This window comes from Panthera pardus, unplaced genomic scaffold (assembly GCF_024362965.1).
Source record: "Panthera pardus isolate Hobbes unplaced genomic scaffold, ASM2436296v1 HiC_scaffold_2, whole genome shotgun sequence".
NCBI lineage: Eukaryota > Metazoa > Chordata > Mammalia > Carnivora > Felidae > Panthera > Panthera pardus.
Genome location: NW_026526765.1, coordinates 42,603,038 through 42,627,770, shown reverse-complemented (window position 1 = coordinate 42,627,770; position 24,733 = coordinate 42,603,038). Strand labels below are relative to the sequence as shown.

At 56.8% G+C, this 24,733-nt stretch overlaps 1 protein-coding gene and 1 long non-coding RNA gene across 4 annotated transcripts in view; one reads left to right on the top strand and one right to left on the bottom strand.

The window, feature by feature from the left end:
* Nucleotides 1-804: 804 nt before the first annotated feature.
* LOC109275949 (uncharacterized) lies at nucleotides 805-12,707 on the bottom strand. The gene is made up of 3 exons (XR_002084454.2): nucleotides 12,597-12,707; nucleotides 6,321-6,381; nucleotides 805-1,623 (listed from the first exon to the last, which is right to left on the bottom strand). It is a non-coding gene; the product is annotated as an uncharacterized LOC109275949 (long non-coding RNA).
* The window catches only part of PDGFRB (platelet derived growth factor receptor beta), a 37,442-nt gene continuing 15,170 nt past the window's right edge, over nucleotides 2,462-24,733 (top strand). Inside the window, exons 1-10 of one of the 3 annotated variants that reach the window (XM_053907022.1) lie at nucleotides 2,462-2,898; nucleotides 15,188-15,412; nucleotides 18,072-18,117; nucleotides 19,298-19,621; nucleotides 20,144-20,410; nucleotides 21,122-21,249; nucleotides 21,365-21,539; nucleotides 22,152-22,344; nucleotides 23,037-23,152; nucleotides 24,272-24,395. In XM_053907022.1, coding sequence (XP_053762997.1) covers nucleotides 18,096-18,117; nucleotides 19,298-19,621; nucleotides 20,144-20,410; nucleotides 21,122-21,249; nucleotides 21,365-21,539; nucleotides 22,152-22,344; nucleotides 23,037-23,152; nucleotides 24,272-24,395 — 1,349 coding nt within the window. In that variant the 5' untranslated portion in view covers nucleotides 2,462-2,898; nucleotides 15,188-15,412; nucleotides 18,072-18,095. Of the gene's footprint in view, nucleotides 2,899-15,187; nucleotides 15,413-18,071; nucleotides 18,118-19,297; nucleotides 19,622-20,143; nucleotides 20,445-21,121; nucleotides 21,250-21,364; nucleotides 21,540-22,151; nucleotides 22,345-23,036; nucleotides 23,153-24,271; nucleotides 24,396-24,733 lie in introns of those variants that run through there. The other 2 variants (XM_053907021.1, XM_053907023.1) reach the window with 2 other exon arrangements.

The following is a 24,733-nucleotide window of genomic DNA, read 5'->3' as shown; positions in this document are numbered from 1 at the left end:
CCAGCCTCCTCTCCCTAGCCAGAGTCCAACCTAAGACACTTGTAAACAGAGCATCCCAACCGCCTTCCAGCACAAGGAGTTCAACCCCGTTATGTACAAATGGGGAAACTGAGGCTCAGAGAGGCAAAGGTATCTCTCCAAGGCCACAAATCAAGTCCATATCTGGGTCTCCTCATTCCCGGACTTGGGGGGGGCGGAATTAGGGGTTGAAATACCTCTTTGCTCCCCGAACCCCACCCCCCCAAAACTGTCTGGTCCCAGCAGAGAAGCCAAGGCTTTGGAGGTGAGTGGCCAAGTCAAATGCTCAGAGTTGTAAGGACTCGTAGGGTCTCCAGGCATAAGAAATCCCAGTGTAGGCCTGACCCTGTGGTCTTTGGAGTCCCCCTCTCATCCCCTAGGGCCCCAGTGCTATCAAGCTAGGCCAGGCCCCTCTCTTCGGAGTCTCTCACGGCCTGCACACTATGGCTTAGGACTCATCTGAGAACTCTTCTCCCTCTGTGCGGCCCAGCCCAGATGCTCAGATGTTGGGCAATCTCCACTTAGATAAGACCAAGAAATGACCTCAAGATATGCTATTGTGGTTGGCATGAAATCCCAGCTTGGGCAAACACTCCTGCCCCATGAAGAGAGGACCCCAGAAGAAGGGGGTAGACAGAGGTGCGGAGAGTAGGAAGGAAGGAGCCCCGGGCAGAGTCAGACTCTACCTGTGTGACCCGACCCGGGACACCTTTCTTTTCCCCTTTTGGGACTTAGTTTCCCCAATGTATATAGTGTTGGGGCAGAGGATGACTCAGCTAAACTCCCTAAACTCTTTAATTTTTATTTTTTTTACTTTTAAGCAATTTTTATGTATTTATTTTGAGAGAGAGAGAGCAAGTGAGCAGGGGAGGAGGGGCAGAGAGAGGAGGAGAGAGAATCCCAAGCAGGCTCCGTGATGACACATGTGGGGCTGGAGTCCACGAACCACGAGATCATGACCTGAGCTGAAATCAAGAGTTGGACGCTCAACTGACTAAGCCACCCAGTCGCCCCCCCTAAAGCCCTTTAAAATGATGTCCTCGGGCATCTAAGAGCCAGGAGTCTGTGACTAGAGACGTCTTGTGGTCTGAGGAAATGAGGGTGGACTAAGTAGGGGGAGCCAGAGATCCAGAGATCCACCCAGGTTTTGGAGGGGCCTTGGCAGACCCTAGTAGGGAAGGGAGGGCAAGAAGCTGGACATGGAACATGAGCAGGTACTCGAAAATACCTGTTGACTGCATGAGAGGCAGGGAAAGGGATAACAGAGGAAGGAGGCAGGATGGGAGGCCCAGTCTGCACTGCGGTGTGGGTCTTCCATTGGGGTCAGATTGCCCGTGTCTGTTTCACCATGTAACCCAGGAGGCCTGATTCCGCCCCAGTTCTGCCATTGCTGTGTGAGCTCAGGAAGCTCATTTCACTTCTCCGGACTTCCATTTCATCGTCTATAAGGTGGAGAAATAATCCTTTCCTGGTACTCCAGGGGCTGCGAGATGACAAGAAGTGATACGTTTGGAACTCTGAGCTGTACTGGGTGACGCTGGGCAGGTCTCTTTGCCTCTGAACCAATTCACACTTGGGTCTTGGGTTTCTTCTTCTGAAAAGTGACTGATCGTAAAAAGCCTCAGTTAGCTACCCCTCTAAATGCGCTCTCAGCGCCCTTGCCCTTCTTTGGGGTACCTGCCTGTACATCCCTGTCTCTCCCACTAGCCTGGGCCACCCCGAAGTCAGAGACTGTGTCTTACTCACTACCGCATTCCCAGCACCCAGCATGGTATCTGGCACATAGTTGGTGCTCAACTTGCTTTTTTTAAAAAAAGTATTTATTTATTTTGGGGAGAGCACAAGTAGGGGAGTGGCACAGAGAGGGGGACAGAGGATCCGAAGTGTGCTCTGTGCGCTGACAGGCTGACATCAGAGAGCCCGATATGGGGCTCGAACTCCCCAACCGGGAGATCATGACCTGAGCCGAAGTCGAAGCGGGATACTCAACCCACTGAGCCACCCAGGTGCCCCGTCAACACGCCTTTTCAATAAATGGATGTTGACTGAATCAATCATGTAACTTATCGGAGTTGCCTTTATAGATGGGGAAACTGAGGCACGGAGGGAGGACTCGGTCCCAGGTACCACGGCAAGGCATCAGGCAAGTGGGGCCAGGCCACTTTTTAATAAAAGTGACTCAGCGGTTGGCGTGGGCTGCGGAATTTCTAAACATCCCCTCACATCCTGAGAGAGCAGGCGACGGAGGGAGCAAGCAGAGGGAAACGAGGAAGAAAAACAAGAAACTTGGGGGAAAAGAAAGAGAGGGGGAAGAAACTGAAATTGAAAACAGACACACGCGTCCACCTTCCCCGCCCCCTCGCCCCCCTTCTCCGAGCTGAGCCAATCAGAGGCGGCCCTTCAGCCTTTCCCCCAAAGTGGGGGAGGGGCAGGGAAGCCCACAGTAGTGTGAGCTCCTGGGGCTGCCAGCGCCCGCAGTCCCTGCCCATCCCGTCTGGGACGCAGGATCCCTCTGTGAACAAGTTGGAGGCAGAGAGAAGGAGGACGGCAAGGAGAGAGCTGGCCACCCTCTGACCAGCGGCTGTGCCCCGCAACACCGACCGCCAGACCCAGGGCGGCCCCTCCTGGCAACCCTGCTCCTCCCGCAGGATGCTTTGGGATTGAGGCCACTCCTCATCCCTGCAGCCCCCTACTCCCCTCCGTTCTCCTGAGGCTCCCAGAGACTGCAGCTGTCCTCCCTGCTCTCCTACCCAGCGCTTGCCCCATTTGGGGTCCAGCAAAGTCTCTCTGTTAATGAGAGGCCAGTGAGGAGGACTTCCTGGAGGGGGTGACAGCCCAAAGCTCAGGACTGTGCCCACACCCTCAGGCATCAGCAGCAAGGTAAGTGCTGGGAGAAGGGGGGATTCCCAACCCCTTGTCCTGTCCCCTTGCGCCAGCCTGTGCCTTCTTGGGTAGGTCAAAAAATGGAAAATATTTTTAACAAAACCAGATGGGAGGAGGCCGGGAGGCTGTGGGCCACGTCAGGGCTGGAGGAGCTAGTTCTCTCCTCTCCTGCTCAGGCTGCTTCTGGGGTGGGCGGTCTCAGTCTCCATAGCCCTGCTGCCCCCTGCCTTCATCAAATGAACCCCAGAGGTTTCTGGGTGCCAACGGAGGGCCTCCAAAACGTAGCACTGCCTGACGGGGCTGGGGAGAGCTGGAAGGAGCTTGAGAGGGGCATTGGGAGGTGGCAAGCAGGGTACACGGATAGGGGACCTCAGAGCCATGGCCCCTGTCTCTGGGCCCAAGCCTTGTCCTTAAGAATCCATCTGGCTCCAGGCCAGCCGGCAGCCAGGCAACCTCTTCGGATTTAAATGGATTTGCAAATTTTCCAGATTCCTAAGATGTCCTTCCAAACCCCCAGTGGCTGGGAAAGTGCGAAGGCAAGGGGGCTGTGGCAAGGCTAGCGGTCACGCAGCTGGGGCTGTGGGGCTGGGGGTCTGGGACCGGCCGTCAGATGTGGGGGCCCCTCTGTGAAGAAGGGGGTCAGTCGCTGGGCCCTTCCCTCTGGACTCAGGCAGCTGCTCAGGCCGCCTTGCTGTCTCCCTCTTTCCGGATGCTGCTTTCACTCCATCCTAAAACATGAATCTGATCACGATTCCTTCTTTGATTCTCCCCTATAGAAAGCCCCAACTCCTAATAGTAGCTGTCATTGACACTTAACTGCATGCCAGGACCGCGTGGAGAGCTTTATGAGCATGATCTCACGGAACTCACCAGCAGCTCCAGAGGCAGGGACGGATTTTATGTTGGTTGTACGTGTGAGGTTCACAGCAGCTACAAAACTGTATCACGCTGCTACTAAGTGGCAGAGCTCCGGGAGATAACAGGCTCCCTGCCTCATTTCTCCAAACCTGGGCTTTGTTGTCAGTCAGATCCCAGGGTTCTCAGGAGCAGTAAGCACAATCCTGCCTATGAGAATGCACTTCCTCATCCCCTCCATTTTCTTTCAAGGACCTTGCCTACTTCACCTCTTCCAGGCAGTCTTCCGAGGTTCTTCCAGTCTTCCAAGTGTTTGTCATGCCCTTTTGCCTTGTTGCTTGGCCTTCTCTTCCTGTTTGTGCTCTGTGTTCTGTCCCCAGCATCTGCCGGCGGTCAGTGGAACCGAGAAAACGTGCCGGGGAAGGGAGGAGGGGCTCCCCCGAATACCTCCTGTTCCCAAATGTGAGACCAGAACCAGGCCCCGGCCTTCCCTCCGGTGACCTTCCAGAGCATCATGTAGTTCCTCCAGACTGCATTTTTCTATGTCAGACAGGGAGGAGTGTCCCTGCCCGCCTCTGCAATCCCAGAGGGCACAGAGGCCTCTAGTGAGATATCTGAAGTCACACAGTCCTCCCCTGCCTCCATGCAAGACGCCCTAAACCCGCAGTGCTCCAGGATGAGGATCGTGTTGGTCACTGTCAAGGAGGGCTTGCCCTGTGCCAGGCCCAGAGCCTGGGACCTCACCTACCAGGTCTTGGGAATTGGTATTGTTGTTACCCCTATTTTGCAGACAAGGAAACCAAGGCCCAGAGAGGCTATGTGACTTTCCCAGTGTCACACAGTTAGTAGAGTTGGTACTTCGCCCGTGTCTGCTTGAAAGCAAAGACGTAACCCTTTGCTACCCGGGGAGCCCCAGGTCAGAAGGAAGACAGGCTCCATCCTCCCACATAGGCTGCTCCTGGCTCCGGCACCTTCTGCGGCGGTTAAGTTCAGCTTCAGGCCCCACCTGCTCCCAGGTCCACCAGGAGCCTGGCCTGGCCCTAAGTGAGGAAGGAGACCATCTGGTCAGCACCTTCCCTTCAGGGGTGATCAGGCAGCCCTCCCTCCTCTGTGGGAAGAAAAGCTGAGACTTGTAATTGCCCACAGATGTGGGACAGCGGAAAGCACCGTAGATTCAGAGTCAGGAGACCTGGCGTTTGTCCTGGCCCAACTCAAGTCCACTGTGTGGCCAACGTCGGGTCCCCATGTCCTTTTTCCGGGCTGCATCCACATCTCGAAGGCAGTGGGCACCATGCGTAAACGACGTCAGGTTTGGGCATCAGATGACTGTGCATCAATCCCTAGTTGGCTCCTGGCTGGCCGGGTGACCCTGTGTCTGATTGGCCATCAGTCCCCTCCTCTGTGAGCAGCAGGGAGGTATGTAGGCCGTGTGAGTATAACATAGGTAAGGCGTTCGCACTTTACAGGGCTCGACCTAATGCCATTGGCTAAGAGAGGGTCGCTGCTCTCTCTGCCTCCTGCACAGGACTTGGCGGTGAAAGCCGTCTGCGATCCACAAAAGGCAATGCCCACAGAAGGGGCTTGGATACCGTGGGGATTCTAAAGGCCCAGTTCCATCTTCCAGGCACAGGCTGGTTCTGAAACCAGCTGCCTTCAGGACTGAAGGAGGGGACTTGTGCCTTGCTTGGGATGGGCTACTGAGTGTGGTGGGGAGGGCGGAAGGAATGAGAGGGTCCCCTAGACTTCCCTGAAATGCCCTTCATGCCCACCTTACTTCTTCATGCATGTTTCAGAACGCTGTAGGCAGGGGGCCCTTGGAATGGGGGGAGATCTTCCTCCACTGCTTTCCGTAGGCCTTCCTGCCCTTCCCACACCCCCCCCTCCCCCCAGGGCAGAGTTCATAGCACCTCAGCTGGGAAGTAGAGTGGGCAGGGTGATATAACAGGGACACCGATTCCTGAGCGGTTCTGTTGTGCCTCCCATCCATTACTGTGAAGTTCACTGCTGGGTTCCTTGGGGCTTTGAACAGGCCCAGCATTCAGAAAGCACTTAATAAATATTTGCCAAACTAATATAATCATCACAGCAACCTCCAGGCGTAGATAGAAACCCTCTCTGTTTTATACGAGGAACTGCCCAGAGAGGTTAAGTCAGTTGCCCAACGTCCCACAGCTAGGAAGCCATAGAACTGGGATTTGCATCCGGGTGTTTGTGACTCCAGAGCGCAGGATGAGAGGCTGGGTGGGGCACGGGTCACCCCTGGGGATGCAGCACAAACTCCGAGAATGTGCCGCAGCTGCGGAGGCCCCTCAGAGTTCCAGAGGTGGTCATCAGACCCTGGAACACATTCTGTGTGACCGCGGGTGAGTCAGTCCTTCTCTGGGCCTCAGTTTTCCCATCTGTGAGACCAGGAGGCTGAACAAGATGATCTCTGAGCTCCTTCCAGGCCCCAAACAATTCCAGGATTCCAAGCCACGCCAGCCCGGATTGGCAGCCACACAAGCTCTGTTGTGTACTCAGGCATCATGCATATTTAACTTCACAATGAAAGGGGTTTTTCTTACCCTTTCTCCATCCGTTACAGAAAGAGGTCAGGATCGATGACCACTAATGGAAAACTGTAACCTGCAATAAAAAGGGGGAACTTTCTATAGTTAGAGCAGCCTGTTAACGCACTTGGTCTCTCAGGGAGCTCTGAGGGTGTGTGCCTGTGGAGCCCGTTTTCCTGGGATACAGAGGAAGGAGGGTAGGGAGGTGTGCATGTTGGGGTGTGGATGTGTGGATGCTGTGACCCTTTAGGCCCCTTCCAGTGCTGATGTTTCGAATCTCATATGCTCTGATTTCAAGAGGAAGAAGGGCTTTGGCCCAGTGGTGGTTGGAGCAATGATGGGGTCCCGAGGCAATGGAATGGTGTGGGGACCCACGCCCCACCTCTGGGTGGGCGCGGGTGTGGAATCGACACAGTTGTTGCTTCGAGTGTGAGGGTCTTAAGGCGACTCTCACACTTAAGATCGAAATCTCCCAAGATTTCAGACTCAGAGCCCACAGGCAAAAGGGCTTCCTGAAGCCCCAGGCCCTTGCCCCAGGAACCCCCCTTCCCAGATGCTTTCTGGGGCACCCTGCCCCCAGCCTAGTGCAGGAGGCTGAAAATCAAAGTGTATTTTGCTTTAGCTGCATTAATGCCATCTGCCATCTCTTCTCCTTGCTTCAGATCAGAGCTATTTGATGTCTCAGGTGCCCCAAAACCTTTCATCTGCAGGAGGTACCAGCTTCTCCGCCCGATGATGGAGACGGTTGTACTTTAGGAAGTGGGGGCAGCAGGGCCAGGGAGTCCGTTCTTGAAGGTCAGAGATGAAAAGGACTCTGGGGGTTACCTGGTCCAACTTGCTTATTCTATGGGTGGGAAACTGAGGTCCAGAGAAGGGGAGGGATGTAGCTCAAGTCGTACAGATCATCCGTGATAGCACTGAACCCGGGACCACTGAGCTGGGCATGTGCTGTGGCTTCTCCATCCACGTCTGTCATCCAAGGCTCACTCAGCCCCAGTCCTCCCCTGTGTGAGGTCACAGGGCAGAGTTTGGGCTAAAGAGGAAGTGTCATTTCCATGAGGGGTGGAACCCCCCCCTCCCCCTCCCCCTCTCCCTCCCCCAGGGTAGTTTTGTGGACCATGGAGCTTTGATCATATCACTTCTCCATTCTGGCCATAAATTCCTTTTATACACACGAAGGGGAGGCCGAGGGAGCAGCTCAGTGACCCCAGAAGCTCCATCCCGCTTTGCCCTTAGCCTCTGCCAGGCTTCTGTGGCTGTTTCAAATCCTTGTTGCTGCCCTGGTAGCCTTCCTTCTTGAGAAGTAGAACTGAAAGACTGTGGCCTGCTAGCTTCTCCACTCCTGAGACTGAGCCGAAGTTGGGTGGGTGGGGGGATTCCAGGGTCAATGCACAGGGCAAGGCTCCGCTTTACAAACCTGTCACAGCCCTAGCTCAGGGCACCGGGCTTGAAGGGAAAGGCTCACATCTGACCCAGCAGACCGTGGGCTTCTCCCCTCTTACCTGTATTTGTGCCCTTATAGGTTCCCAGGCTGGGGCCTGTCTGCTGAATGGGTAGTGAAACAGTGATAGATAAATGCATGGAGAGATGAATAAAACAGACGGGCAGCTGGCTGGCTGGACAGTTGGCCTCCCCTTTGGTCCAGGGAGCAGGGATGACCTCATGTGCATTCACCATGGGCAGTCACAGAGGCCTCCATGCTTCGTGGGGGCCCCACACTTGAAATTGTTAATATTGTAACAAGGGGCCCCACAAATTATATAGCTGGTTCTGCCAGGGGGTTTAGGCAGGGTTTGAGATGGCTTCATGTCCGAAACTGGCGTCTCTGCCTCCACTGTCCCCATTCTAATCCACGCCCTCCCACTGATGCTAACCTGCTCCTGTCATTCCCATCTGAGGAGCCCCTCCTCCCACAGTGCTTGGAGTTGGGCTGTATTGCTGTCCAGCCAGCAGCCAGCCGCCCCCTTCCCCACTACCAATGCCCTGAAAGGTTGGCTTCCTCATGCCTGCAGGGCAAAGCCTAAATCCTCACCCGGAACCCCCAAACTTTCCCAAAGTAACCTCTGCACTCCTTCCCTGCCCATCACCTACCTCTTTGCTAAAGAGCCCTGATTTCTGACCTAGAAGTTTTCTTCCTGCTATTTTCCCAGGTGCCCCGAGATCTCCCATTTCGCATGCAGAGCCGCTGTGGAATGTCCTTCCCTGGCATCACCCACCAAAGAACCCCACTAAACCCTGGAGGCCGAGCTGGAGGCCACCTCCTTCCCACTGAAATAATCACATATTCATATTGTTGCCATTTACTGAGCACCTATTATGTGACAGGTGCTTTTCGTCATCATCTTACCTCTCCCAGCAATGGAAAAGGAAGTCTCTTCTGTCATTTTCCGGGAGGCTGGGACTCAAGAAAGTGAAAGTCAGAGAGGTCACACAGTTACAAGGTGGTAGAGCCGCCTGGAACTTGGACCTGGATTAAGTGGCTTCAGAATGGAACTGCTACACCTGGTCCGGCTGGGCTCCATGTGCTTTCCATGCCCTGGGTGGCATCAGGGTCTCCTTTTGCCCTCTCGCCAGCTGGTCCCATTACCACCCAGGAGGGAAAGAGTCCACATTGATTGCCCGTCCCAGCTCCCCAGCTTAGCGAACCCCGAGGTGTTAGGGGACAGCTGAGGCTTGAAGACCAGAAGGGCTGACCCTACAAGGCCATTTGATCCCTTACGCTGTGTAAGCATCTATTAAGCATCTACTGTAAAGCCTAATTCTGAATTAGGAATTTGGAGGCTCAGGGCGCCTGGGTGGCTCAGTCAGTTAAGCGTCCGACTTCAGCTCAGGTCATGATCTCGTGGTTCGTGAGTTCGAGCCCCGTGTCAGTGCTGACAGTTTGGAGCCTGGAGCCTGCTTCAATTCTCTCTCTCTCTCTCTCTCTCTCTCTCTCTCTCTGTGTCTCTCTGCCCCTCCCCAACTCTCTCTCTCTCTCAAAAATAAACATTGGGGAAAAAAACCAAAAAGGAATCTAGAGGCCTCTGAAAAACTTATTAGGTGTGTTTCCTCATTTGTGGGGGAATCAAATGAAGGGATTAAGACAAAGGTCCAGGAAGGAAGTGGTTGGCAGACAGGGGACAGGAGTCATTGCACTTGGGTTGTGGTCCTGGGTGGGCCTTGAAATCCCTGACTATGCTAGGAGACACCCCGCCCCCACCCTGGCTGAGCCTGCTGGCAATGCCAATCACAACAGCAGCTGCCCCTTCCTAAGGAGCCCTTCTGGAAGGGGCTTTCCTACCTTCTCATTTGTCACGTGCAATCCTTGGCTGACGAGCCTGGCCAGGGGGCCTGGGCGAGTGAGCGAGCGAGTGAGTGAGTGAGTTACTCTCCCGTGAGTGAAGCAGAACGAGGCCACTGACTGGCTGTGTGCCAGGCCCTGTTCTAAGCATTTTCCTTGTATGAACTCATTCAATGGCCTCCACAGCTCGGTGACGAGCCCCGACTTCCAGATGGGAACGCCGAGGCCCAGAGAAGCGGACTAACAGTCTGGGGGAGAAGCGGGGTGCGGGACCGGAGGAAGGGGTGAGAGAGAGAGAGAGAGAGACGCTGAGAAAAGGAGAGGGAAGTGAAATGTGGGAGTTTTCTCCCCTCTGGCTCTGCCGCCCCTGAGGGGAATCTCAATGCCCCACATTGGCTCCAATTAATGGCAGGGTTGCTCTTCGCTAGCTCCCTCGGCCTGCCTGTGGGCTTGGGCTCTGGGCTGGCGGGGGCAGGCCACGTGCTGGTGGGTCAGGACAAACGGCCTGAGGCCTGCCTGCCCCCTGCCCACTTGGCTCTGAGGACCCATTCTATTTGCGGCCCCCACCCCAGCCCAGGGCTGATCCGGGGCTGGCAGCAGCCCGGGGAACAGAAGGTTTGCTTGTCTCCGACCGCCGCACCCCCCCCACCCCCACCGCCTCCCCAGCCTCAGCCTGGGACCCCTCTCAGGGGCTCCTTTGGCTGCCAGGACCTGGGCTCTCTGTTGCCATGGCACCGGCCAGAGATGAGGCTCTGGGGGGCGGGGCGGGGGGGTGCAGGGAGGGCAGTGAGGGATGGTGAAGGCCCGGAACTCTGCAGCTGCAGAGGTGCTGGGGCCCCTGCAGGGGCAGGCCTGGACCCTGAGCACAGCGGGCCTGTGGCAGAGCCGGCCACACACCTCGCCTCACTGATACTCGGGACGGGCCTCAAGGCAGTGGCTGTCCTGGCCAGAGCCAGGCTGTCCTCAGCAAGGACTCCTCTCCTCACCCATGCGCTCTCCGGCAGGCTCTGCGGTGAAGTTGCAGGAAGGTTCTGAGCTCTATCCCCAGCTTGACTTTCAAATTGCTGGGCGAGCTGGGACTCACCCCCACTCACTCTGCACCTCAGCGAGGGAGGGACAGGGCTCCGACCTCAGGATCCTTCGGTCCTTGGGAGCCTGCATTCTGTACGGACCCCATTAGGGTAAACTCACTGTGGACTGTTCCTCCGTGGACAGACCTGTTTCTGGGTGGGAGACAGGCCAGCTCTCATGGCAGTTGAGCCTCCAGGTTTGGAGTCAGACAAGCCTGAGTTTGCGTCCCCGCTTCGTGGCTTACTGGCTGTGTCAGCCTGGGTAAGTCACTAGACCTCTCTGAGACTCAGTTTCCTCGTCATGAAACAGAAAGCACGATTATAACCCTCTCTCAGCATTGTTGTGAGGACAGAACAAAACCCCCCATGTTATGAAAAATTCTGACTAGCCGGACCTCTGAGGATCCCGAGCCCTCCAAGAGTGGAATGGGTTATGGATGAGGTGGTGAGACGCTGGTCACTGGGCACCACACAGCCTGTTGGCGGGGGGTGGGGGGGTGGGAGGGACGCAAATAGGGAGTATTTATGGCCCCTTCCAGCCCCCAGGTTGTGGGGCTCTCTGCCTGTCTCCTACCCTGTTTTTCAGCTTCAGGCTCACCCTGCTACAAGGAGGGCCTGCACTGAAAGGCGAGGTCGGGAAGCAGAGGGCGAAAGACCAAGGCGGGTGGCTCATTTGAGGCCATGCTGTGTGCCAGGCAAGGGCTTGTCGTCTTTACCTCCTGCCTTTGAGAGGCTGTCACGTGGGCATTGAGCCTGGGCGCTCTGGGGTCAGTCCGCCCAGGGCTGAGCACTGGCTCCCCTGCCGGCAAGCTCTGTGACCTTGGGCAAATGATTTAACCTCTCTGTGCCTTGCTTTTCTCCTCCGTAAAATGGGAGAGGCAACACAGAGATCATGGATTCTTCTGAGATCATTCACATCAACGGCTTAGCCCAGGCATTGGATACAAACGAAATCAGAGGTAGCTATTATTACTCTTGTTACTTTCAGTGCCTTCTAAGCCCTTGTTCCATTCTGTAGGCGCTCTAGGGGGTCCAGATGGGATCCATAGGACTCTGGTCCAGGGGCCCACTGGGCCTGGGTAGAGCCAGGCCATATGGCCCCGGGGGTGGGGGTGGGCAGCTGTGGGGGACAAGCAGGGAGGCCAGAGAGGTGCCGGAGGAGGCAGGAAGTGTTTGCTCGGCAGGCAGGCTGGTGGACGGGAGCATGTAGAAGCCTCCCTCCCTCACTGACCTCCTTCTCAGGCTGGTTCCCAGCCTGTGTGAGGACCCAGGCCCCCTCCCCTGGGCCCCCAGTGGCCGTGAAGCACACACTGAGCGCTTTCCCACGAACTGTTCCAAGTAGCTGGGCCTGCAGTATCCCCCACCCCCAAGCACTAGCACTCTGGCGGGTGAGGGGGTGTGTGGCAGAAGGGGGGGCTGGGGCTGGGGGGGGGATCGGTCCGTTCTTTATCAGCCTGGCTCTGATCCAGACAGATGTTTCGTTTTATTTTGAACTTCCAGAAAATAGGTCATTTCTTTCCATTGTGTCCCCGGGGAGGCCTCCTGGGGCGAGGAACACAGAGTGAGTGACGAGTGTGGGGGCCTCGCTCGGGCCCTGGGGAGCTGGGAGGGCATCAGCCTCCCTGTGTCAGTGATGATGAGCTGTCAGCAGGGCCGGGCCAGGGCACCAAAGTTCTTAAAGGCGGAGTTAAGAAGCCAGCCCCTTCCTAGGGGCAGAAAGTTTCCTTTGGTTGGGGTGTGAGAACAGGAGGGAGGGGACAGACTGGCGGTGAGGAGACAGAAGCGGGGAGGTGCAGCAGGACCGACAGAAGCGACAGAGTAACAGTCCATGGAACTGGCACGGTTAATTCCACCCACTTGGACTTCCAGAACAACGAGCGCCCAGGCCAGCCTCCAACTGAGCCGACTGCTGCTGCTTTGTTTGGGGGACCTCATAGGTACCTGAAAACATTGAAGGTCCTCTGGGTCTAGAAGCAGCGTGGCAGAGTAGAGCCTGGATGACCAAGCTGCATCGCTGTGTGATTTGGGCCAGGTTGGTCACCCTCTCTGGCCTTGATGTGATCCTGAGGCTTGTGGGGGGAGTCATCGTGTAGAGGTGGAGCGCTGAACCTTTACGAACAGACAGAAGTGAGGCATAGGGTTGAGGGTGGCAGGTGGGAGCCCCTTCCCAGGCTTCTACCCCCCCGACCTGTAACTGTGTCCCTGCCCAGCGGACCCTGCAGTCCTCCCTGGCTCCCACCCATGCTGCAGGAGTGCACGTAGGCCTCAGCTCACTTGGGCTGAGGCCACACGGACCACAGTCTGCCAGGTCCAGCTGGTGTGGCCCTCACTCACGTGCCCTCCCAGCTGCTGGCAGGAGGGCTCAGTCCCTGGCTCCAGATGCCTCTTGCCCCCACACACTCCCAGGCCCGAAGCTGGCTGCCTTCTCTGAGCTGAGTCATGACATCCAGGCCAGGGCCCCTCCCTGGCACCCCACCCCCACCCCAGCGTTCCAGCCCAGCCCAGCCGCCTTCCAGAGCAGGGTCCCGACGGCCACAGCATGGCAGCTCTGGAAGGGGCATCCAGGACAGCCCTGCCCACCCTCTGTGCACACGGGGAAGCCAAGGCTCAGAAAGGGGCAGGACTACCTTGCAGGTGGGTGACAGAGCTGGGCCGAGGACCCACATCCCCTTATTCCCCAGCCAGGGATCTGTGCCAGTTTGTCCCAGGGGACGCAGAGTGGAGAGAGGTGTATAGAAGAGAGGACGAGGCTCCCAGGGGGCCACTCGAGCCGCTGTCCCGCTTCTGCCTGCAACTTAGTAAGCCATCTCCTGGGAGTCTCAGTCCCCGTTCCCTGCCTGGCTGGGACAGCACAGGGAAAGTGACTTTGATATAAAGCTTTATGTATGGCAGGGCAGGGGGCGTTCTGTGGGGACAGAGATAGTCTAAGCCCCTGGGCCTCGAGCCCCCAGCCTCACATCAGAGCCAGGGACCTGAGCTTGCCTAGGTCAAAACACTTTCTCAGCCTCGGTTCTTTCTCAGCCTCGGTTTCCTCACCTGTACAGTGGGCACAGGAAGAGGGTTGGATTGGATACATAATCCCCGAGGGCCATGGAGCTCTGAGATTCCATGACTCTAACCCCGAGACTCCATGGCTAGGCCTCCTCCTCCCTCTGGCATCTTGTTTATTCAGAGCATCCCCGGCCTGCCCGGGACTGCCTGCCCCAACGACCCCCTCCTCCCCGCAGCATGCCTTCCCCCCCATCCCCATCTCGCCGCTATTTGTGCCCGGCCTGTCCCCTGCTGCCAGACTGAGGGGGCCTCTTTCCACTCAGGTGCCCCCAGCCCCTCCAAACCCTAAAGCAGCTAGCTGGGTGGCAGTTCCCAGCCCTGCCCCTCTGCCCCATTCTCATCTCAGAAAATGGCATTGTGCCCCCAGGACACACACGCTCCTGGCCCCCAATATTCCAAGTCCAAAACAGGAGCGGGGGCTCATTTGAGCTACTCTCGCTCCAGCGCCCCAGCACCTATCACCAAGTCCTGTGGTTTCTCGGCTAAACAAGTCTCATTGCCATCTGTCTCTCTCCACCCTCTCCCCAGCCCAAACCAAGTAAGCGGAGAAGGTGGTGGTGTAGAGAGAGTTCAGTCTCTGCTGTGCATTCCTGGGCAAGTTCGCCAAGTGCTCCCTGCCTCAGTGTCCCCATCGAAAACAGGAATCATCCTTGTATCCACCTCCCAGAGTTGGCTGAGGAGCAAGTAAAGTCGAAAGAGGCTAAGTGCTCAGAACGGCCAATGGTACAGGAAATGTAGAACACGCACTGGCTTGTGTTCGGTGTCGTGGATGTGTGTTCAGGTGTGTCTGGGCCTGCGTGCACACGCTCTGTGCATATCGTGTGCACACAGCTCTGCACACGTGCACGCTCCCATGGGCGTGTGGGAGGCATGCAGGCGGCAGTCTGTGCCGTGCGCACGTGTGCTGGGCACGGGGAGGGAGGGGAGTGTGTGCACGCGGGGCTTGCGTGGGCAGGCACATGTTGAGTGCCTGCGTGGGGGCTGGGCACACACATGGCCCGCTGCACACAGATGTGTTTCGGAGCAGCGTGCGAGTGAATGTGCAGGCGGGGGTGTGTGCGTGTGCGTCCACGCTCACCGTATGCAAGCCTCCCTCCCTGGCAGCCGCAGAGGCCCTCCTCCCTGGCCTCCCTGTGTCGTGGGAGTCTCGGGACCCCGAGGGAGGGAAGCTGCTGCTGGCGGATGTGGCCAAGAGGGACTGGATTTATTTAGATTAAGGTGGTGGGAAAGGAGTGGAGACTCAGAAGAGCCGGGAGGAGGGAAGGCTGGGCTCACGAGGGATCCCCAAGCACGCTTGCTCCCCTGGACTTGAGGTCCTTGATTCACTGTGAGGAGCTGGGCAATTATTGCATCTTGGGACTGACCTCTGTCCCCCTAATCGGGCCAAAATAAGAGGAATCGTGAGGCCTTCTTGGTCCTCAGCACTCTCCTCATGGGCAGAGGGGGGATCCCTGAGAGTCTCCTCCTTCTCTCTGTTTCAGGGGCCTCCCCAGGCAGGACAGTATGGCAGGTCAGAGGGTGCCTGCTTCCTGACTGTGACATCCACCTTGTCCCAGGTGGCTCCTTCCTGGATTGCAGCCCTCCCCCTAAAGAAGAGGGAGTTGTCACAGGAAAGCCCCTAACCTCCACATCAGCTGCCTGGACCTCTCTGGGGTTGGCTGGAACCACAGCAGCCTCTGGGAAGCACAGAGGTCCGTCGGCATTAGGTAGATAACTGGGCCTGTCAGGGAGTCATCTAAAGATGGCCTGGGAGCTTAGGTCTGGGTGCCACCAAACTCCACTCTGGTTCTTCCCCGTCCTCCTCTGGCTTGCTGTCCATGCCACCTCTGGGGTTTCCGTATCATCAGCTTACTTGTCTCAAAGTCCCCTGAAAGACCGTCTAACTCCCAATTGTAGAGATGGGAAAAGTAAGACCCAGAGAGGGAAACAACTTGTCAGAGTCCACACGGCATGTCTGTGACCAAATGGTCAGGGAAATTCAATCCACAGAATGAGATGGGTTATGGATTCTCACGTGACTCCAGCCTCACTAATGTAGCCCCCTCCTTCTCATCAGCCCTCACCTCCCTAAACCACCCCAGCAGGAATAATAGTGACTAGAACCTTCTCCCTGGCCAGTCAAAAAAGCAGTTTTAGAACAGGATAGCTCTTTGAGTTGACCCATCTGAACCTCTCCCGATATTCATAGGGAAACTGAGTCCCAGAGAAGGCAGGGGACTTGCTGAGTCTCCCAGCGAGTCTGCGGTCCCTTGTGACTAGAGCCAAAATGCTCATTGCCTAAAGAGAGAAGTCAGTCCAAGATCCCGGGGCATCTATACTCGCTCTGAGCTCTTTTGACTGGCCTATCCTATCCCTAGCCTGATCCTGCTTTTTTGCTGTGTGACTAGGTCATGATTCTGTCCCTCTCTGGGCCACAGCCTGTTTGAGAAGGCCCCTCATGGATTAGAGTCTCAAAGACTCTAAGCTGCCCCCAGCCCGAGGCCCAGCAGGAGAGGAGCCAGGGTCAGGGGAACTGGGGGCCCAGCCGGCATGGCCCAGCCTTCCAGAGCCAGGCCAGGCCTGGTTACAGTGACCTCCCATCTCCAGGCCAGCCGACCAAATTCCTCCTTTAGAATAATAAACAGTGTGGCCAGCCAGGGAGGCTGCGAGGGGAGGGGCAGGGAGGCTGAAATGACCCCCTCCCCCAGCCTGGGCTGCTAATGATTTTCTTTGGCTGAGATCTCGGGCAGGAAGGGGGGAGCCAGAGGGGCACCCACCGAGGGGCAGATGGGCCTCTGTGGGGGCTGCTGGCTCTGCCACGGCCCGGCTCCCTCCTGCAGGAGGAGGCCTGGCATCCAGCTGGAGGGGCTGGGGCAGAAGGCAAGGGAGTGGGGGTGTGTGGAAGGGCTGGGCTTCGGGTCTGGGACAGTGGGGAGAGAGGAGAGGGGAGAAATGAGGGGAACCTCAGGCAGGCCAGTCTGAAGGGGCAGGAGGAGGAAGAAGGGCAGAGCAGAGCTGCTCAGGGAGCTTCGTGGGGTGCTGGGCAGAGGGGAGCCTGGGGTCCACCGGTATGTGTCAATGCAGCCCTGTGAGTGGTAAGCTTCCCGTCATCCCTCTTTGAGAGTTGGAGACTGAGGACATAGGGACAGCAGTGGCACAGGAGGCAGCCGCGCCGGGGCTCAAACCGGGACCCTGGCCCTGGATTGGAGAGTAAAAGGGCCAAGGTGGGGAGTGGAGTGGGGGCAAGCCAGGCTTGGCCGCAGGAGCAGGACCTGGCTGGGCAGCCCCTCAGGGAAGTCAGCAGCCCCGCAGCACCAGGAGGCTCCCTGTTGCCCGGTCATGTGGTCACTTCTCACGTTTCTTGCTCTGTGATCTTGTCCACTTCTGGCCTCCTTCCTGTCGATGCCGTGGGCAGACCCTTGTAAGCCTGGCCACTGGTGGTTATTTGGGACCCTCAGATAGGGCTGCCAAGGGCAGGGATCGAGCAAAGACCCACCTAATGCAGTCTGTGTCTCTGTGTTCCTGCCTCTGTCTCTCGCTGCCTCCTTTGGTCTCTGTGTTTGTCTCTCTCTGCCTCTATCATTCCAGGCCTCTTTGTCTCCCTCTCGGACAAGTTCTGCTGTGTCACCCTGGACAAACTTCTTTCCCTCTCAGAGCCTCAGTTTCCCCATCCGGACACTGGGGGTGGGAGACTTGAATTCAGTAGTCTCCAAGGACCTTCGAAGCCTTGCCGTGCAGTGGGGCCTCCCCTGGGCCCACCCCCTGGCCCCTCTCCCCTGGGCCTCCCTGTGTAGCTTGGGGCTGAGTAGAGGGGGCCAGGCACGGAGGTGCCCCCCTACATTCCGCAGTCCTGACTCCCCCGCTTCCCTTCCCACAGCCGCCTCCACTTCCTGTTGTGCTTGTGGAGCCTGTGGGAGTTCTCTGGGCTCTGGCTTACCCCCTCCAGCTCCCCCACGCCTTTCATCACGCTTTCCCAAATATTTGTCCTGGCAGATAAGAGCCTGGTATTGGAACTGTCACCCGGAGGACTGGCTGTTGGAGCTGGAGGGCGCTGGACGCCATCCAGCCCAAGTCCCCTCTCCCACTGTACATACAGAGAAACTAAGGCCCAGAGAGGCCTGGATTCAGCCAAGGCCACTGGAGAGGTAGAGGCAGAGCCAAAGCAGGGTCCAGGCACCCCAAGGCCAAGCCCCGTGCAGGGGGAGGGGACCCTTGGGCATGAGTGCCCTCTTGGTAATGGGACATGGGTGGTTTTTGACTTCAGCCCCATGGACACGGAGACTGGGTTTACTGGGGCTGGGGTTTACTCTGTAGGACCCACGTGCTAAGTCAGACTTTGAAATGACTCGGCTCGCCCTGAGCCCTGACCCTTGTTTAACTCTGCAGGACACCACGCAGCTCCCGAGCACCATGCCAGCTCCTGTCCTCAAAGGTAGGTACACTGCAGCTTCTGAGTGCCATGCTAGCTCCTGTCGTCAAAGGGGCAGGGGGGCCCTGGGAGGGTGGTGCATGATAGCACCAGGGCCTGGGAGGCAGGGGCCCTGCCGTGCTCTTGAACCTCAATTTCCTGCCTTTCCTGTGGCTCTCAGTGGAGGCCTTTTTCTACTGCCCACTCAACTCAGAAACCTCGGTGGACCCCTGCTTGTCCAGAGCCATTAGCTCAAATCCTTTGCTCAGTCCTCCGTACCCCATGGCCCCTCACCAGCTGCCCCCACCCCACTTGCTAACAGTCACTTCCATCTCTCACCTCTTCTGAGGACTCATTGGTATCAGCCTGGCTGGTCTGCTTCCGGTCTGGGACTCCCCTCCCCTGCCTGGATCTCTCACTGGCTGTGAGCTCCCAAGGCCTGGCTGGGCTTCTCCTAGCACACCCTTCCCTCACTGCTGCCTGTTACATGCTGTCGGTGCTCCAGGGGCTGGGCGGCCGACCAGCTAGTCAATCAATGGTCACTGGCAATCAGTGACCAGCTGACAGCCTACCAAGGATGAAGGATGACTGACTGGCTGGCTGAGCACCCATAGGTCTGGGGGACGTGGCTTATAGAACCTTTCCCGGAGGATATCAGCAGGGGGAGGGGAACCAATCACCTGACTGCCCCTCCCTCCCGCTCACACCCCAGTTCCCTCTGGCTCCCAGCGGCTGCTGAGTCTCTCCTGCCCAGTCTGACCTACTCTGAACTACTGTGCTCCACCCTCCCCGAGCAAGGCCACCTCTGGGCTTTGGATGGAACCCAGGCAGCTGGGGCAGCTGCAGGGAAGGGGCTCAGAAAGTGACCTGGGAAGTAATGCAGGAACTGGAGGCCTGGGAATTGCTTCCCGAGGATTTCCTGAGGCTTTCGGGAGAACATGCCCACAGCCTGCACACAGCATAGCTGAAGGACTCTGAGGCTTAGGATGGAGAGACACTAAGATCAGGAGGCCAGGAGGCTAGAAGGAGTCCCTGGGGACCAGGCACTTGGCAAGCAGGCTTCAGAGGCACGGGTTCCAGTCTCTGTTGGATTAGGGAGGTGTGTTCTTCAAGGACTGTGCAGATATGGTCTCCTCCAGGGTCAGCCGTGGGGGGAGGTGCTGACGCGCCTGTGCCCTGACATCCGATGCCTTTTCTCCCAAAGGCCAGGTGCTGTTGCTGCCCCTGCTGTTGCTGCTGGGACCACAGGCCTCCTGGGGCCTGGTCATCACACCTCCGGAGCCAGAGCTTGTCCTCAATATCTCCAGCACCTTCGTTCTGACCTGTTCGGGTGCAGCTCCGGTGGTGTGGGAACGGATGTCCCAGAAGCCCCTGCAGAAAACGGCCAAGAACCAGGATGGCACCTTCTCCAGCACACTGACACTGACCAATGTCACTGGGCTAGACACGGGAGAATACTTTTGCACCTACAAAAACTCCCTCGGGCCGGAGCCTGCTGAGCGAAAACGGCTCTACATCTTTGTGCCAGGTAAGGGCCCCCGCCTGTGTGCCCACTCCCTGACTTCTCAACTGCAGGTGTCTGGGGGAAGCTGAGAGTGCTTAGTGAACACTGTGAGGCACAGCCAGCTTAGAAATGCAGACAAATCATGGAATCCAGCCTGGCTCAGTCCAGGACTGTGTTTACGCCCACCCCTTGGTCTGGATATCTGACTCCTCCCTGCCAGCCCACCCCATTCCTGGCTCCCAAGAACTCTTCATTCTCAGCAGGTTCCAGTATGCTCTCTTTTGGCCTCCATGTCCTAACTTTCCCATTCTCCAAGCCCCAGGTACTAGCTGCCTTTTGACTTGTGGCTTATTTTCTTTCTCACCCTGGTGCTGACCGTATCAAATGTGAAAGCTAGAAGAGACCTCTGAGAGCAGCCTTATTCTATAATGGGAAGACTGAGGGCCAGAGAAGGGAAGACACCTGCTCAAGGTCACACACAGAAATTCAGGGGATAGCCAGAAAAGCAGCCACCTTGACCCTCATTCTTGGCTCCACACCTGGCAGATCCGACTATGGGCTTTCTTCCGGTCTTCCCCGAGGACCTGTTCATCTTTCTCACGGAAATATCTGAGATCACAATTCCCTGCCGAGTGACGGATCCGAGCCTGGTGGTGACACTGCACGAGAAGAAAGTGGATATTCCACTGCCCATCCCCTATGACCACCAACGTGGCTTCTCTGGTATCTTCGAGGACAAGACCTATGTCTGCAAAACCATCATCGGGGACAGGGAAGTGGATTCTGAAGCCTACTATGTCTACAGTCTCCAGGGTGAGCCCCCTTTCTGGCCTGATGCTCAGCAGAGGCAAGTATGACCCTCCGCAGAGGTATAGCCCTTTCCAGTTTTACGAAGTGTGCAATTCCGTTTTTCACTGGATTTTCACTGTAGTCTTGGAAGGCAGGTGGTGTTTCCCCATTTTACAGAGGAAAAACCTGACACTCAGAGGTTACGGGAAGTGTTAGTGGCAGGGCTGGGCTGTACATTGGGTCAGGCAAAGGCACAGGCCTTGGAGCCAGGTGGGTTTGAAGGCCAACCGTGCGCTTCCCGTCTGAGTGACTTTGCACAAGGCATACAATCTCTGAGCCTACTTCTTCCTCTGTAAAATGGGGGAAATAGTGACTGCCCGCCTAGTGGGATTATTGTGAGGATTAAAGACAGAGGCTGCCTGGTGCGTGGTTGTGCTCAATGCATGTCTCCTATACTTAGATGCCCAGAGAGGACATTGGTTTCAAGACTCTCATCCCTTCTAGAATGTCAGCTCCATGAGGACAGGAATTTTGTCTGTCGTGTTTACTGCTAAAGCCTCAGTGCCTAGACTAGTACTTGGCATATAGGAAATGTTTAATAAATATTTGTTGAATGAATGAATCTTCTACACCATTCATCCCTTCTCTCTCTCGGAACCCTCACCCCATCCCCAAGCCGAAGTGCTGGTGGCTGGTGGTGGCCTCCTCATCCCTAAGCCAGTCTCTCTCCATCAGTGTCGTCCATCAATGTCTCAGTGAATGCAGTGCAGACTGTGGTCCGCCAGGGTGAGAACATCACCATCATGTGCATTGTGACCGGAAATGAGGTGGTCAACTTTGAATGGACATACCCACGCATGGAGGTAACGCTGGGCCAGGGGTTGGAGGAAGGGCCAAGGAGGCAAGGATATCTTGACTTGCAGCCTAACTTCTTGGACGCGGCCTGATTTGGGGGGCTTTCCCCACCTGTCCCTACAGAGTGGGCGGCTGGTGGAGCCAGTGACTGACTTCCTCTTCAATGTACCCTCCCACATACGCTCCATCCTGCACATCCCTAATGCCGAGCTTGGCGATTCAGGGACCTACATCTGCAATGTATCGGAGAGTGTGAATGACCATCGAGATGAAAAGTCCATCAATGTCACTGTGGTTGGTGCGTGCCTTGGGCTTGGCCCCGACCCTCTTTCTGAGCCAGACCTAGACCCTGTCACAGCCCCGGGGTACTGTCAGTCACATTCAAGGACAGCTCTAGCTTCATTCAGTACCAACCAGAGCCTATTTCCGGGATAAATCCAAACCAAAACACAATGTCAGCCCCAAATCCAACTCTAATCCCAGCCTAGGCTTTCTGCCTAGCCAGAACCTCAGCCCCAACCAGATTTCTAAACCTAACTGCCATCCCAGGCCCAGGCAGCCCCATCCTCAAATTCAACCATGTTGCAACTCACCTCAGCCGCAATCCTGAGCCAGAACACTCCCGGTAAGAACAACTCCAGTCCCAATCTCAAACCTGGCTCCCAAACCAGTATCACCCCTCAGTTTGGCCCCTGCTTCCGTCTTAGTTCCAACGTCAACCCCAGCTCGGGTAACTCCATCTCTCGTCCGGCTCCTAAAGCCTGAAGCACCGCCCCCAGAAGGCTGGGCTCCTTTGGCATTCAGTTGATGCCCTGCCTCCGGGAGCCCCGCCTCCAGGAGGCGCTGCCTTATTGGTAGCCGGGCACAGCCCCGCCCCCGGGGCACCGCCCCTGACAGCCGCCCCTTGCAGAGAGTGGCTACGTGCAGCTGCTGGGAGAGCTGGACGCCGTACAATTCGCGGAGCTGCACCGCAGCCGGACTCTGCAGGTGGTGTTCGAGGCCTACCCGCCGCCTACTGTCATGTGGCTCAAGGACAACCGCACGCTAGGCGACTCCAGCGCAGGCGAGATTGCCCTGTCCACACGCAATGTGTCTGAGACCCGGTGAGCAGCAACCCACCCACCCCATTCTTGAAGTTACTCTCTGCAGCTACCAGGCAGCCCACAGCCTTCAGCCACTGGATAAACGTAGACCCACCTTTCCCGAGAGTCCACTATGTGCGAGGTGCCATGCCAGGCACTGGGGGATGCTGCAGAGATCCAGATAGACTACTCTATGCCTCCTAGAATTTCCTGTCTATGGGGGAAACAGACATTGTTCTGACGATCACCCAGATGTGTAGTTGTCCTTGTGATGGGTGGAGCCAGCAGGGAGCAGCTGAGGAGAAAAAGGCCAGAGAAGAGGGAAGAGGGTGCCAGGCAGGCCACTACCACCTGTGCATGGATGGTGGCTGGGAGGCTGATGAGCAGGCTGACACAGGCACGGTATGTTAGGATAAAGCAATGCCAGGCCTTTCTGCAAGGGGGAGATGTAGGGGGGAGGGGGAGAGGGAAAGGGTGCTCCCCCCACCCTCCTCCTCCTACCCAACACTCCCTCTTGGCTCAGTGGAGCCAGGTTCCTGTAGGTGGGGATTCAGGAGAGTCCTGGCTTTGCTACCGATGCCTGTGTAACTTTGGGAAGCCCCTGTCCCTCCCTGGGTCTTGTTTTTCTTGTCTGTACAAGGAGGTTGGGGGGGGGGGGTGGTTCCCATAAGAGTCCTTCCAGCTCTGGCAGCTGGGCCTGTCTTGCTCCCCAGGTATGTGTCAGAACTGACATTGGTGCGGGTGAAGGTGGCTGAGGCTGGCTACTACACCATGCGGGCCTTCCACGAGGATGCAGAGGCCCAGATCTCCTTCCAGCTGCAGGTCAATGGTGAGGGGCCCTCCACCCTGCCTCCCACCAACCCCCAACCCCCGCTTCTGTCAATTCTCCCTCTCTACACTGTCCACCCACCCATAGAGGGAGCAGGAGCAGGAGCAGGAGCTGAGGACTCAGGAGGCTGGCTTCTAGGCTGAGCTCCCACACTTCCACTGCTGGATGAACTCAGTATATCCCCTCTTTGGGCCTCAAGTTATACAAGGAGGCCACTGGGTTAGACTGGTGTTTCTAAAACCTCACAGCAAATTACATAGAAGGTTAGAAGGTAAGGAGTGCTGTAGAAAAAAAGAGCCTGGGTAGACAGGACTGAGAGTTCAGGGCGCATATAGCCTCATCGAGCTGGCCTCAGGGAGGCGACGTTTGCGTGAAGACTTCAAGGGGAGGCCATCAGGCAAGTGGCTGGTGGGAAAGGGCCCACCACGCTGTACGAAGGCAGCGGCAACAGCAGAAAGCCTGTGTGGCTGGAACAGAGAGGGGGGGAGTGGTGGGAGGTGAGGTCAGAGCTGAGGCCTGGCAGTTGGGGGCTGGGAGGAGGGCAGACAGTACAGTCCTCTAGAGCTGCCGTATGGACCTTGGCTTTTACTATGACGGAAATGACCAGCCACTGCAGGGTTTGGAGCAAGGGAATGACACACTGAAGACTTACTGTTTTGTCAATTGACTGTCTAAAAATAAATTTATTTTGAAAGAGAATTTAACCTCTCAATTGTAGATGGAAAATCAGCATCACATGTCATAAATAGAAAGCAACCACTAAAATAAACTCTGAGGAAACAAAGCAATGCTATGAAATTCTAGTTCCATGCTCGCGCTTTCCCAGGGCTTTCTCTGACCCTCAGACCTGCTCTTGTCTTTGTTAAAAGGGAAGATTAGCCAGTCTCAGAGAGGTGTTAGAGACAGACTAGCACCCCACTGAGGCTTCCCCTTTGAAGTACCCAGAAGGGGAATCTGTCAGTTTTCACACGGTGATTCCTGGTATTTAATGTTCACCTGCAGCCTGAAGCTCCCTTCCCCCACCCCGGGGGGAGAGGCTGGGCCAGGTCCTTCCTGAGGGCCTTTCTCACTGTCCTTTCTGACCTCCCCACCTCCTGGCCTCCTGCCCTCTCCACACAGTGCCTGTCCGTGTGCTGGAGCTGAGTGAAAACCATCCTGCCAGCGGGGAGCAGACAGTCCGCTGTCGCGGCCGGGGCATGCCCCAGCCACACCTCACCTGGTCTACCTGCAGTGACCTCAAAAGGTGAGCAGACCTGGGGCCTCTGTCTCCCAGGGTAACCACAGCTGGCTGGAAGGACCCAGTGAAGGTCGTCTAGATCAGCCCCTTCTCTGGGCACATTGTTCCAGGCTAGAGCCCAGTCCTAGGAGATGTGGCTTCTTGGAGATTCTCTGTATGACCTAAAGTGTCCGTTTCCTTACCTTGACTCATGATCAAATGAATGGAGTGGATTTTGCCATCCAGGGCTTTCCGTTCTGGGGTAGGAGCGCCCTCTGCCGGTCAGTCTAGGGGCCACAAGAGGAACGAGCTCAGGACCAGGCATTGGGAAGAAGCAGGAACCAGAAGGGGGTTGTGGGGCCGGA